The sequence below is a fragment of the Leopardus geoffroyi genome, chromosome C1, assembly GCF_018350155.1.
Source record: "Leopardus geoffroyi isolate Oge1 chromosome C1, O.geoffroyi_Oge1_pat1.0, whole genome shotgun sequence".
In the NCBI taxonomy this organism is placed as follows: Eukaryota; Metazoa; Chordata; class Mammalia; order Carnivora; family Felidae; genus Leopardus; species Leopardus geoffroyi.
The window spans coordinates 43,368,258-43,381,407 of record NC_059328.1 but is presented as its reverse complement, the minus strand read 5'-3'; the positions used below and the strand labels follow the sequence as shown (position 1 = coordinate 43,381,407).

The 13,150-nt window shown below is 49.9% G+C and overlaps 1 protein-coding gene across 2 annotated transcripts in view; it reads left to right on the top strand.

Annotated features, from left to right (window-relative positions):
- The window catches only part of GLIS1 (GLIS family zinc finger 1), a 229,179-nt gene that overhangs the window by 129,282 nt on the left and 86,747 nt on the right, over nucleotides 1–13,150 (top strand). For both annotated transcript variants that reach the window (XM_045477464.1, XM_045477465.1), the window contains exon 3: nucleotides 9,046–9,223. In XM_045477464.1, the coding sequence (XP_045333420.1) occupies nucleotides 9,046–9,223 (178 nt within the window). The remainder of the gene's footprint in view (nucleotides 1–9,045; nucleotides 9,224–13,150) is intronic.

Below are 13,150 nucleotides of genomic sequence, written 5' to 3'. Positions count from 1 at the left end.
AATAAATACAAAGAAATTCACATCTAGGGGTGCCTGGGTGGCTCAGTTGGTTAAGCATCTGACTTTTGATTTTGACTCAGGTAATGATCTCACTGTTTGTGAGTTGGAGCCCCACACAAGCTCCATGCTGAGAGTGCAGAGCCTTCTTGGGATTCTCTCTGTCCTCTCTCTTTGCCTCCCCCCCCCCAACTCACTCTCTCAAAATAAATAACTAAACTTAAAATAAAAGAAAATCACATCTAGGCACATCTTAGTCATAGTCAAACTGTTGAGAATGAAACATGAAGAGAAAACTTTAAAAATAGAGATGGGGGCAATGTAGTATCTTGAAAGACTTAAAGATGACTTTTCAGCAAAAATGATGAACTCGAGAAGACAGTGGAATGAATCTGTAATGTACTGAAAGAAGGTGACCGCCAACCTAGAATTCTGTACCCAGCAAAAATATCACTCAGAAGTAAAGGGGAAAAAAGAATATTTTTAGACAAACAAAAGTTGAGAGAATTCTTTGTCAGCAGACTTAATTTTTTAAATACCTTCATGTAGAAAGAAAATGACTCCCATATGGAATCAGTAGAAGGTAAAATATTTGAATAAATATAGACTATATAAAACATTGATAATATCTGGTGAGGTTTAAAAATATATGTAGAATTAAAATACACACAACAATAACTCAGCGAGAGAGCAAGAGAAAGAAAGCGTGTGTGTGTGTGTGTGTGTGTGTGTGTGTGTGTGTGTGTGTGTAGAGTCCTGAGGTTCTTGCACTTTACAGGAGATAGTAAATATACTAGTCTGTATTAGACTGCATGCAATAAGTCTACGATGGAGACTATAATTGCTAGAAAACCACTAATAATAAAAGAATGTGTGTTTAGCAAGTTAATAGAGATAGAAACTGGTATGATAAAAAAAAATCCCTGATCTGAAAGAATGCAAGAGAGAAAAAGAATATAGAGTAGGTGGGACAAATAAAACACAAGTAGTAAAATTGTAGATTTAAAGCAAAATATAAGTTACTTACATTAAATGTAAATGGTATAAATGAACTACCCAACAACAAAAGTTGTCACAGTAGATAAGAATTATTTTCTAGAAGAATATTGTATTAGTAAGGATGCTTTTTGTTTTAAGTAACAGAAAACCCATTTGAGATAGGCTTAAAATTGTATAGGAACTTCACTCTTCACACAAAACGTTCTTAGCGCCACCAATGCTATGATTTAGTGTCTCTTGGTTTATTGTTCTTGCCTTCCAACCAACTTCCCGTGGGAAGACAAGATGGCTCCCCCTAGCTGTCAGGGCCTCACGCCTCCTCACTTGCATGTAAGGGAGGAGAGGCTGCTCTTTCCCCAGTTGTCAACAGAAGTTCCAGGACTCTAGTTAAACCAACTTGCATTATGTGCCAATCACTGTGGCACTGTGGCTCGCAAGAGAACGTCATGCTGATTGGTTCAGGCTTCCACAGCCCCCTCTGGAGTGGGTTAATGAGAAAACAATGAGGCAAACACTCACATGGCGTCTACTGTGTGCCAGAGGTACTATCTATCGTAGGCATTTTACGTGTGGTATAGGAACCCATTTCAACTTCATAAACCGGCACAGAGATGTTAAATAGTTTGACCCAGACAAGGTCACAGCTAGTAAATGGAAAAACCAGGATTCAAACCTAGTTAGTTAGGCCCCAGAATCTGCATCCCACATGCTATCTATACTGAGTCTCCTTCTCAAGCCCCATAGATATAGGAAATATGGGACTCTGTTAAGGAATGAATACTATGTGTTATGGACTGGATGTTTGTGCTTCCCCAATCCATATGTTGAAAGCCTAACCCCCAGTATGACTGTAATTGGAGATGGGGCCTCTAAGGAAGTAATTCAGGGTAAATGAGGTCATAAGGGTAGGGCCTGATCCAATACAATTAGTGTCCTTAAAAGAAGAGATACCAGAGGGTATGTGCATTCACTCCCTCCCTCCTTCTTGCCCTCTCCTCTTCTTCTTCTCCTCCCTCTCTCTTTTCTTTCTCTTTCTCTTTTCTTTCTGCATACACTGAGGAAAGGCCATACGGAAGACATAGCGAGAAGACCACCATCTACAAGCCAGGGAGAGAGCTCTCACCAGATACCAAATCAGCAGGAATCTTGCTCTTAGACTTCCTGTCTCCAGAACTGTGAGAAAATAAATGTCTATCGTTGAAGCCAGCTGGGCTGGGGTGTTTTGTTATGGCAGCCCAAGTGGACTAACACACTGGGGAAGCAATCACTGCATTGCCTCTAAATCCCTTCATGATGGGCAACAACATCAGGCCAATCCTGCCTTCCAAGTCCGAGAGAGCTGGGCTTGCATCTCCCGACTCCACCCTCTGCCAGCTGCGTGACCTTGGACAAGTCAGTTACTCTTGCTCTGGAAAATGGCATTGGTAATTCTGGCATGGAAAGAGCCTAGTACTTCTCAGGTTTCACTAGTCTGAGTTCCCGTAAATAAATCTAGCTTAGCTTTAAAGGGGGAGTTTGTAGAGTTTGGGGGATGTGGGATAAGAGACGATGGGCAGCCATAAGCCCGGTGTGAGGCCTTGAGCATTAGGCTCTGCGGCTCCAGAAGCCCTGAGAAGGTTACAGGCCCCCTGATGGCTGTGAATGCCCCAAGGTGGCTCCAGCGTGGGTGAGTGGGCCTTGGCTAGCTCATCCCACCTGGTCTGTGGACATGAGAACGAATCTGGCTGTGTGCCTTCCTGCTTCTCCTCTTTCAGAAGCCCCTACCTCCTGCTGTTTGCGAGACCTTTGGGTTTGGTGAGAGGGAGGGGACGGTGCAGCCTGGTGAGGCCAAAGGGGTCCTGCAGGGTGGCAGTGCGGGCCCTGCTTCTGCTGTGTGTCCTGAGAGAACCACTCGCCCTTCCTGGGCCTGTGAAGTGGAGCCTCTTGTCTCCCACTCTGTGGGATCTCTAGTGTTCCTCCTGCCCTGGCCTGGCACTCCCACTACTCAGAGGGGAAAGCTGAGGCTCAGAGAGGGGGCCAGGGCCCTGCTCTACCCTGACCGAGCCTGCAGAGCCCAGGCTCAGACTCAGGACCCCATTAGCCTGAAGTTGCCCTTCTTTGGCCATTAGTGCTCACTACTTGGGAACACGCATTTCTGTCCCAAGAGACACAGGTCACCCTGGGAAGGCGATTACTCTGTCTCCTCAGCCTGTCAAGAAAGTAAAACAGAGGGACCTTTTCTAGGGTGCTGCACCCACCGTGCCTCTAAATACATTAACTCATTTACTCCTCACTGCCTTTTTCTGGAGCTGGGATTCTTATCCCTGTTTTACATATGAAGAAGCTGGGGCTCAGAAGGGTGAGGTAGGTCATCTAGGGTCACATAACCAGAAAATTCAGGGTAGGGCCAGGGCTTCAATCTGGGTGGATGTGTCACAAAAACAAGTGACAGTGACAGTCCTTCCAGCCACCCACCTTCCCAGGGTTTCCAGGCACCTCCTGCGGGTCCAGCCGTGTGCTAGGAATGAGGGGAATATCTCCAAGGGGGCCTTGGTGTCTAAAGAACCTGCTTACTGTGTGACCAAGATAAGCCTGTCCTTCATCTGGGTTCATGTTTTCTGTATGTGAAGTAAGTTGGACAAAATCATGTCTCAGGAGGCATTGACATTTAGCAGCTCTGGGGCTCCACAACTCTTGTCCCGAAGGTTTTTATAGACTTGTGGGGGAGGCAGGGTTCTAACTGCACTTAAAAGCATCAGTGTGGTAGTACAGAGTGGTGTAATCTTGATTTTGTGGTGACATGGTGGAGATTTAGAAATAAAATATTTCAAGTACTTGGCATGCGCTGGGTATGCATAAAGTACACCTTGAATGGTAGCTGTTCACAGAGACTGCTGTGAGCTGAGGTAGGGGAGCTCGGAGGGCAGGGAATATCCTGGAAGGAGATGCACTACTCCCAAGCTCTGAGGGCCCAGAGGAGTTTGGGAGGTGTCAGGCTGTCCTCACTGGGTGGGTGAGGATGTGTGCAGCATAGCAGCAAAGCACTATGGGAGTGCAAGGTAACAGCCAATTGGAGGGATGAGCCCAGGCTGTGAGGGCCCCCCATCCAGGCCAAAGGGACTTCATTTATTGAATGCCTGCAAGGGGCCAGCCCTGCATTCAGTATTTTCCAGGGGTTTTCACATCAACTCCACCTTCTAAAAATCTCCCCGTATTACAGATGCAAGAAGGTGCGATGGTTTCATATTTTGAATCTCTGTCTTTCTAACTGCAAAAACCCTACCTCTAAATGCTGCATGAGCTCAGGGGTTGGCAGATTACAGCCCCAGAATCAATGAGCTGTTTTTCTAGATAAAATTTTATTGAAACAAAGCCCCATTCATTCATTTACATATTGTCTGCGGCTGCTTTTCACTGTTGAGTGGTTGCGGCAGACTGTGACCTGCAAAACCTACAATATTTGCTGCTTTGCCCTTTTTTAGAAAACATTTGTTAGAGTAAAAATGTTTGCTAGACTAGATAGCTGAGTCAGAAGATTCAGGGTATGTCTGAGCCCTACACTTGTTGTGTGAGCTTAGGCAAATTGCTTGCCCCCTCTGAGCCTGCCCAGCCAACTCTTGACGGTTGTGGTGAAGGTCATAGGTGATGGCTGCAAAATGTTTTCTATACTGTGAAGTGTGGTACCCTATCGCCAGCCTGGCACCTGGTGGACACTAAAACTCTGCTTGTTGGTGAACGAGGAACAGTCATTGTGCAGGCCTTCCTAGACCCAGCTGCTGGCTGCTCCTGGGACCGCAAGGAGGTGGCATCTGGGCCTGAGATGCTGAATGCATCATTGTTCTTCTTGTGCAGACTTGGCAGGTTTGAGCATAAATTAAAATTCTTGTGGGGAGTCACCTTATATGTGGTACCACTTTATAGCCAAGTCATTACGGTAATTTGCAAAACTCTCTGGTGTGTAACTGGAGTCATTTGCTTCAGATTTGCTGGCTGTGACCTCATTCAGGCTGCCCGGTCCTGCATTTGGTGACCCTTGAGCCTTGGAGACTTGTCCTGAGTCTGGCCTCAGGGTTAGCCAGACCTGACATTCTGAGGCTAGAATACAGGGGCTTTGCCTCCCTCATGGAAAATAGGAGAAGAAAATGATTATCGTTATCATCCTCATTTCTTTTCAAGTGCTGTGAGCTAGGCACCATGCCAAAGGCATTGTGTCCACAATCTCATGTGATTGTCCTCACAACCTTGTGAGTAGCTATTAGCACCATTTTACAGATGAGAAAATAGAGACTTAAAGAGGAAACCAAACCAAACCCTTACCTAGTCCCAGGGGTGCCATCCAGGCTGTGCTATGGATTTGCTGTCTGACCGAGGCAGGTCCTTTCCTTCTCTGAGCCTCAATTTCTTCATCTGTTCATTAAATGAGTGGGCAGTCGGTTCCAGCCCTAACATTCTAGAATTTCTCACTAACTTATAAAAGCGAACATAGGACTTCCTCACCCTCCAAGTCTCCAGTGAAGCTTCATTTACATGGAAACCAGGTCCAGGATCTGCTCTTGGCTCCAGTGGCACAGAGAGAGACATGGCTGCGGGCACAGCCCTTCCCAGGGCATCTCCCTCCCCCAGCCTGCCTCAGGGCAGCAGGGCCAATGTGCCCTTCTCATTCCCCTGCCTGTGCAGGGAAAGACTCCGCCCTTGCTCCCTGGAGATGGAGAGTGAGCAGGGGTGGTTCTTGGGATGCCTTTGGGGACGGAGAAGCAAGATACCAGTAGGCGGGAGGGCAGTGGGAGGCCCCCTGGCTGACTGGGACCCGTGGTGGGCAGTGGTAACAGCATCTCTGGGACACACATTATAGTCTATGGTTTAATTTTCAGCCTTTGAGAAAGCAGGTGGCCCAGGGAAGGGTCTGGCATGGGCTTTGGGAGACCTGGGTTTGGGCCCTGACTGTGCCAGCAGTTGCCACGAGACCTGGGACAGTCGCTTGCCAGCTCTGATGCTCCCCTCCCTCGGCGAGTTAGGGAGGCTGATGCATTTATCCAGAGTGTTGTGAGAGTCACACAAGACAAGGGCTTGGATGGGCTTGGAGCCCTAAACACTGCCAAACTGTGACCTGAGGGGCTCCTTCTTTCCTCCCTCCAAGAGCTGGCTTGTTTGTTTATTGTAGGAAGACATCTTACATATCCAGTGGAGAAGAAGCCAACGGGCCTTAATTATTTGTCGGGTAATAACTGTTTTTTCCCACGGAGGTGATGGGTTTGCATCTCAGCTCTGCCCTTTACTCCCTGTGTGACTTTGGGTAAACCACTAGACCTCTCTGAGCCTTCATGTGCTTGTCTGTAGATGGAGTGGTCCTATCCTGTGACAAAGACTGAAGTTCAGGAGCCATTGGAATGGTTGTACTTTGACTTCCCACAAGACCCCCCCAACATGATCTTCATTGGAGTCAAAGATGGGATGCCTGTTTGGGGGTCCCCAGTTGTTCATCGGTTGGCTGAGAAGCAGCAGGACCGAACTCAAGCTTTGAAGTCTGAGAGATCTGGGTTTGAATTGTGACCCCCGCTTCTTACCCCCGAGCCTGGTCAGAGGCACTTAATCTCTCCAAACCTCAGTTTTTCTCATCTGAAAAATGGCTCGAATGAGCCCGCCACACAGGGATGGACACTTGAAGGGAACCATGTGCCTCATGCCTAGGAGGGGCTTGATAAGCGCTGGGCTCCCCGGTGCCTTTCTGGGGGCCCACCTTCCATTGCTCCACACATCCTCCTTAAGTGAAGGGAGGATAAGCAACCCAGAGGCCCCCAGTGGGTCTGGTGGGTTTTTGGAGGAAGCTCAGAACCACCTCCCCAACCCAAAGACTGGGAGAAAGACCCTGGCAAAACAGCCCCGTGTGATGATTAAGCTTTCTTTGCTCCAAATGCTATTAATGGTCATAAAATTATCCACAGTTTTCTGAGGCCCAGGCCCAGGGTCTGCCTCAATGGGACAATAAAATCACATGCAGAAACGATTTGGAAAAGGGAGAGACCGCCAAGCAGAGCTGGGGCTAAACGAGCGGCAGCCTGCTCTCATTAACTCAGGCCATTCACATTTGTTACCAGGGATTTCTTTTTAATTAAAAAACAACCAAGTTATTAAAAAATAGGCTTGTGAGCGGCTGGCCCAGCAGCAGCCGGAGCCAGCGGGAGTGAGCGTTCCTCGCAGCAGGAATGAGCCTAGGGAAGGTGACAGGCGCTTCTGAGCAAATCTTCATGCGTGCCCTCTCCAGCAGGCTCGCCTGTGCTTGGGAATGCAGAGGCTCAGCTGAGCCCCTCCTCGGCCCTGGGAGCATTGCTTCCGGGCTGCAAACTGCAATGTGCTCGGCAGGTGGATGCCTGGAACCTGTCAGAGCTGTGGGCACTCGGCAAGTTAGCACGGAGGCTCCAGCCCCCCTTTGGGTTGGGCGAGGATTAGGGTTGGGTGAGGTGGATCCTTGAGGATGGGGTTGCATTTTTGTCTAAGAGGCTACTTTTTGCCACGTAGCGATTCAGAATTGGGGTTTGGGTGCGACAGACCTGAGCCAGAGATCCAGCCCAGACTCTTACTAGCTGTGTGATCTCGGGCAAGTGACATAAGCTCCCTGAGCCTCTGCTTCTGCTGTGCCTCTCCTCATCCTCAGTCTCGGCGGCTAAAATCAGGACCTGGGGGCAGCTCCCTGCTCATCTTAACGGCTTGTCTTGCTCAGAGTTGACCGTACTGGACAATACCTGGGCCTGTTAATAATGCTTTATCATAGGGGCGCCTGGGTGGCTCAGCCGGTTAAGCGTCCGACTTCGGCTCAGGTCACGATCTCACGGCTCGTGAGTTCGAGCCCCGCGTCAGGCTCCATGCCGACAGCTCGGAGCCTGGAGCCTGCTTCGGATTCTGTGTCTCCCTCCCTCTATCCCACCCCTGCCAGTACTCCGTCTCTTTCTCTCAAAAATAAATAAAACATTAAATAAAAAAGAATAATGCTTTATCACATCTGTAGGACACTTCATGCTTTTCAGAGTGCTGTTTGATAATGAGGACAATTTCCATTCCTGGAGCTCACCCACTAGGTGCCAGCACTGTGCTGGGGGCTTTGCACCTCAGCTCTCAAAACCTCACAGCCATCTCTGGAGAGCTGGCGCGCCTGTCTTCATTTTACACCAGGGAGCGGAGGGTCAGCCTCGGGGAGGGATGCGTCCAAGGCACAGACTTGGTTAGGGGCGGTCGGGGCTCACCCCGAGGTCCATCAGGCCCCAAAGGCCGTGTCTTGTCCTCCTTAGGGTTATGGCTGCCAGGTGACAGGACAGAAAGACTGAGAACATAGCTTCCAGATTAACCCTCCTCGTGCTGTAGAAGAGAACGCTGAGGCCCAGAGAGAGGAAGTAGCTTCTAACAACTGTGCCTAACAGTTTTGTTACACTGTGTACAGTTTTTTTTTTCAGGGTTTTCATATCTTCTCCCTCAATTAGTCTTCATAAAAACCCAGTAGCTGGGCAAGGCAGGGCATGTGACAGGCTGTCAAAGAACCGTGGAGAATCGTGACGTGGTGCAGTTTGGGGAATAACGTAGATTGAGCTTCGGTGAGAACAAGAACAGATGCTGTTGAGCAAGCACCTGCTCCGAGACGTACAGATATCAGAGCTGCTCACCCGGCCTGCCGAGCAGGGCAGCCCCAGCATGCATCCATGCACCTTGTCACATGAGCGCTCGGTGACCAACATGAGGGTCATAGATGGTTACGTTCCAGGAGGCAGGAGCTCGTCTGCCTGGTTCGCCACTGTTTCCTGCACCTGGCAGGGTGTTGGTACATCGTCAGGGCTCAGCGCTTGTGTCAGGGTCCTTCGACTACTGGAGCTCAGCATCCGCATCTAAGTATTGGGGATTTTATTCCCGATCCTGCTGCTGATTATGGAAATTAAATAAGGGATCCCCAGTGCTTTGAATGCAGCAGGGGTTCAGTTAGTGTGCTCTGTCCCACGCTGTGCCCCGGAGACTGCCCTCTCCCTGCACCCCTCTGCATGCTGTCTCCACTCACGTTGTCTCCTCTTCCTGTCTTTCTTTGCACAGTGAACGGTAGCTACGGCCACTGCACGCCAGGCTCGGAGAAGAGCCTGCTCGACCTGGACCTTGCGGAGGGCCCCGGCCCCACCTGCCGCCAGGGCCTTTTCCTCCCCGCGGGCACCCCACCACCCCGGGGCCACCCCCCAGCCTGCGAGAGGCTCCTGCACTTCCCCCACCCTAGCAGGTAGGTGCTCTATCCTCGCCCATCAGCTGCCTTCTGCGGACACTTCCTGAAGGTCAAGGACCTCACCTGGTCTGCCTGGTTGTGGGATACGCAGGGGAACTGTCGCACAGGAGGGCCGGGGACCAGCCAGAGCCCGGTAGCACAGTGGTGGCTGCCTGGTCTAGGCCTTGAACCTCTTGCGTCACGTTGCCTCATGAGAGACGGAGTTGGTTTTCTTGGGGTGTCTTTCCCCATTGCGGAAGCTGAGGTGGCTTTTCACAGAGAATCAGTAATTTCAGAAGAGGACGATGCATGGTGGGACGGGGATGGAAAACCCAGCTCAGGGTTTGTATGCATTGTGCTGTCAAACCCTGGACTACTCCTGGAGGGAGGGGCTCCTCCACCTGGGGCCATCTCCTGCCCCAGGAGGCCATACCTTGCAGAGCCCTCCTGCCAGGTGACCTTCATTCAGTGCTTGCACATCTCCAGTGACGTCCACTTGTGGACGGATGTTCTATCAGATTGCGTATTAGGCTGGAATCTGCCTCCTGGGGTCCCAGCGGTGCCTCTGTGCCCTCTGGTTTGTGACCTCTGACAGGCAGAGGTCAACCGCCGGCAGGCCGCTGTTCCCATAGCTCAGCCCCTTGGCTGCACCTCACTGCCTGGGCATGCTGGCTGAGGCCTGCTTCACAGATAAGAGATGCTAAAACCTGGCCCAGTTGCCTGTTTGCAATTCATTCTCTTATTTATTAAGTATGTGCTGTGCGCCAGGCACTGTAGGATGCTGGAGATGCCTTGGCAAAAGAAGCAGAGGGGTGCCTGGGTGGCTCAGTCAGTTAAGCGGCCGACTTCGACTCAGGTCATGATCTCGCGGTCCGTGAGTTCGAGCCCCGCGTCGGGCTCTGTGCTGACCGCTCAGAGCCTGGAGCCTGTTTCAGATTCTGTGTCTCCCTCTCTCTCTGACCCTCCCCCGTTCATGCTCTGTCTCTCTCTGTCTCAAAAATAAATAAACGTTAAAAAAAAAAATTAAAAAAAAAAAAAAAGAAGCAGAGAGCTCCTCAGTGGCATTGACGGTCCAGTAAGAGCTTCAGGTGAGAGATATTACTAAATAGCAGGATGCTTATTCTTCCACATGGAGCCTTTTTTTTTTTTTTTTTTTTAGCACATAGAATCCCTGTGGCCTTCATTGGTATTAGTGAGACTTCTGATTTCTAGGAGTGTGTTAGTCTGCTTGGGCTGCCCTAGCAAAACATCACAGCCTGGGTTGTTAAAACAACAGAAGTGTATTTCTCACAGTAGTGGAGGCTGGAAGTCTGAGGTCATGGTGTCCCCTCAGGCTTCTCTCCTTGGCTTGCAGACGGCCACCTTCCTCACATGGCCTTTCCTTTGTTTGCACGCCCTTCGTCTTCTAAGGATACCAATCATTGGATTGGATTAGGGCCTCACTCTTACAACCTCATTTAACCTCATTTACCCCCCCAAAGGCCCTGGCTTCAAAGACCATCCCACTGGGAGTTAGGATTTCAGCATGGGATTTTTGGAGGGACGCGATTGAGTATGTAACAAGGAGCAAGCATCTTTTTGACTTCGAGCCACATGTTGGTCGGTGACAGGCCAGTGCGTTTATCTGCTTGATTATTCACTGATGCTCCCCCAGCAGCATCTGGTTTCTCCAGGGAAGTTCTTCCTATCTCAGGGTAGAAGCTATGCTAACTTAGGGAAAGCTAAAGCAGGTGGGATTTTTCTTTTATTTATTTTGATACAGATGATCCAAAATATTTGTCATTTTGAGTGTAGAGCCTGCACCTAGAACCCCACATACGCATTGATCTGAGGGACTGCCATTTCTTCTGCTGATGTGACAGCATCATACCCCCTCATTTTCCTAAAGCAACAGAGGGCTCTAGCCCCTGTCCCACATCCAGTTGGATCCTCTCCCTTCTCCCTCCCATTGGACTGCCTTATGTTAGGGACTCCTCCCCTCCCTTCGTTCTGCCCCCTTCCTGTTCTCTGGCTCCTTGACCCACTGCCTGGGTTCTGGGAGGCCTTCTTGCCTCCAGCCCAGCTTGTTTGCTTGCTTGCTTTTTTTTTTTTTTTTTTTTTTTTTTTTTGCTTTCTTAATTTTTTAATGTTTTTATTTTATTTTTGAAAGAGACAGAATGTGAGTGGGGGAGGGGCAGAGAGAGAGCTCGGAGACACAGAATCCAAAGCAGGCTCCAGGCTCTTAGCTATCAGCACGGAGCCTGATGCGGGGCTTGAACTCACGAGCCACGAGATCATGACCTGAGCCGAAGTCGGGTGCTTAACTGATTGAGCCACCCAGGCACCCCGGGCCCAGCTTTCTAATACTAATAAAAATGGCTCCCGCTTTCTGAGTGCCTGAAATGTGCTTGTGCACATCTCTCATTTAATCCTCGCTGCTAATGAGTGACAATCTTGGAGTACTTGCTATGTGCCACACACTAGGCCAAGCACTCTTCATGTTATTAGCTCACTCAATTCTCGTCTGCCAGAGGGTGGGGAAATTGAGGTTAGAGAGGCCACAAAACCAGCCTGAGGTCATCCAGCAAGTGGTGAGAGTATTAAGTAATGTCAGCGATACCTTGATTTTGTCATTTCTGTGCTAAAAATGACTACCCACCACTGCTGTGGTCAAGAGAATGTATTCGTACATGCAGTTTGAGGTCTAGCCCCATCACTGGCTTTCTGGGTAACCCCGGGCAGGATGCTACTCTTTCTGGGCCTTGTTGCCTTACCTGTAAGGTGAGGATAGGAACACAGAGTGCACAGGCCGCCAGTAGTGTGGGAAGGCACCCTGTGATCTGGCCGCTGCCTGCCCACCCATCACGTTGGCCTCCTGGCTTTGGGACCCGTGGGCTGCACACTTTCCCACCTTCATGCCTCAGCCTTCAGAACTTCCCCTTGATCGCTTATGTTTGCCAGAACACTGTCTGCCTCTTAGCAGAGTTTAAGTGTTCCCATGAGAGCCGGTCCTCGGTCTCCCCTGTGAGAAGGGAAGCTTCTCGAGGGCAGGGACCTGGTTTATGAAACATCTCATGTCCTCAGCATCACAGAGCACAGAGGGAAAAGCCTGCAGAGCGACCTCACTGGCCCCTAGCCCAGGCTGTAGCCCCTGAACCAAAGGGTGCATGAACCCCATGAGATCCAAAGACACCCTCCTTTCCGCTTGAACCTCTGCCCGAGAAACACTAGTTTTCCCAATTTCAGCAGCTCCCTTCCAGGGACCAGGATGACAGACAGAGTTGGAGTTCTTGATACTCACAACATTGAAGCTGCCAGGAAACGTAATGGTCATCAAATTACATCATTTTATATAAGAGGAAGCTGGGGCCCCTGGCAGTACATTGTTGTGGGAAAATCCCAGGCTTCTGATTCAGACAATCTAGGTTCAGATTCCTGCTCTAACACTAACTGCCTCTGAGGGCTTGGGCAAGTTGCTTCAGTTTTCCGAAGTATAAAACAGATGGTGGTCTCTCCCCCAAAGAATTCAGTTATGCATTCGGCAGATACCACGCATCGGTTCTGCTGGGGTCGGGTTGCGTGGGACAGCCTTCAGGAAGGTTCCTGGCATGCAGGGCTGCTCAGCAGTTGTTTGCTCTGTCCAGGGACCCCTGCTCACAGTTTCCAGAGATGTGATGGGAGTTGTCTGGGGAACCCAGGGCTCAGAGGCAGAGCAGGGCAGGAATCGCTGCCGGCCTTCCAGGGACTGAGGGACCCACGAGGATAAGCAGGGGGCTGTCTCAGCTAGCATTTGGAGCCAGGAGACACCACAGCCTGAGCTGTCCCCTCCCCACCCAATGCTCATAGGTGCTATAACTGTTCTCTTGATTGCTTCTCCTGTTCTCTTCTGCTGATTATTTAGCCTGATGCTAAGCTGGGTTTTTTTTTAATGTTTATGTATTTGTTTTGAGAGAGAGAGCAAGCAGG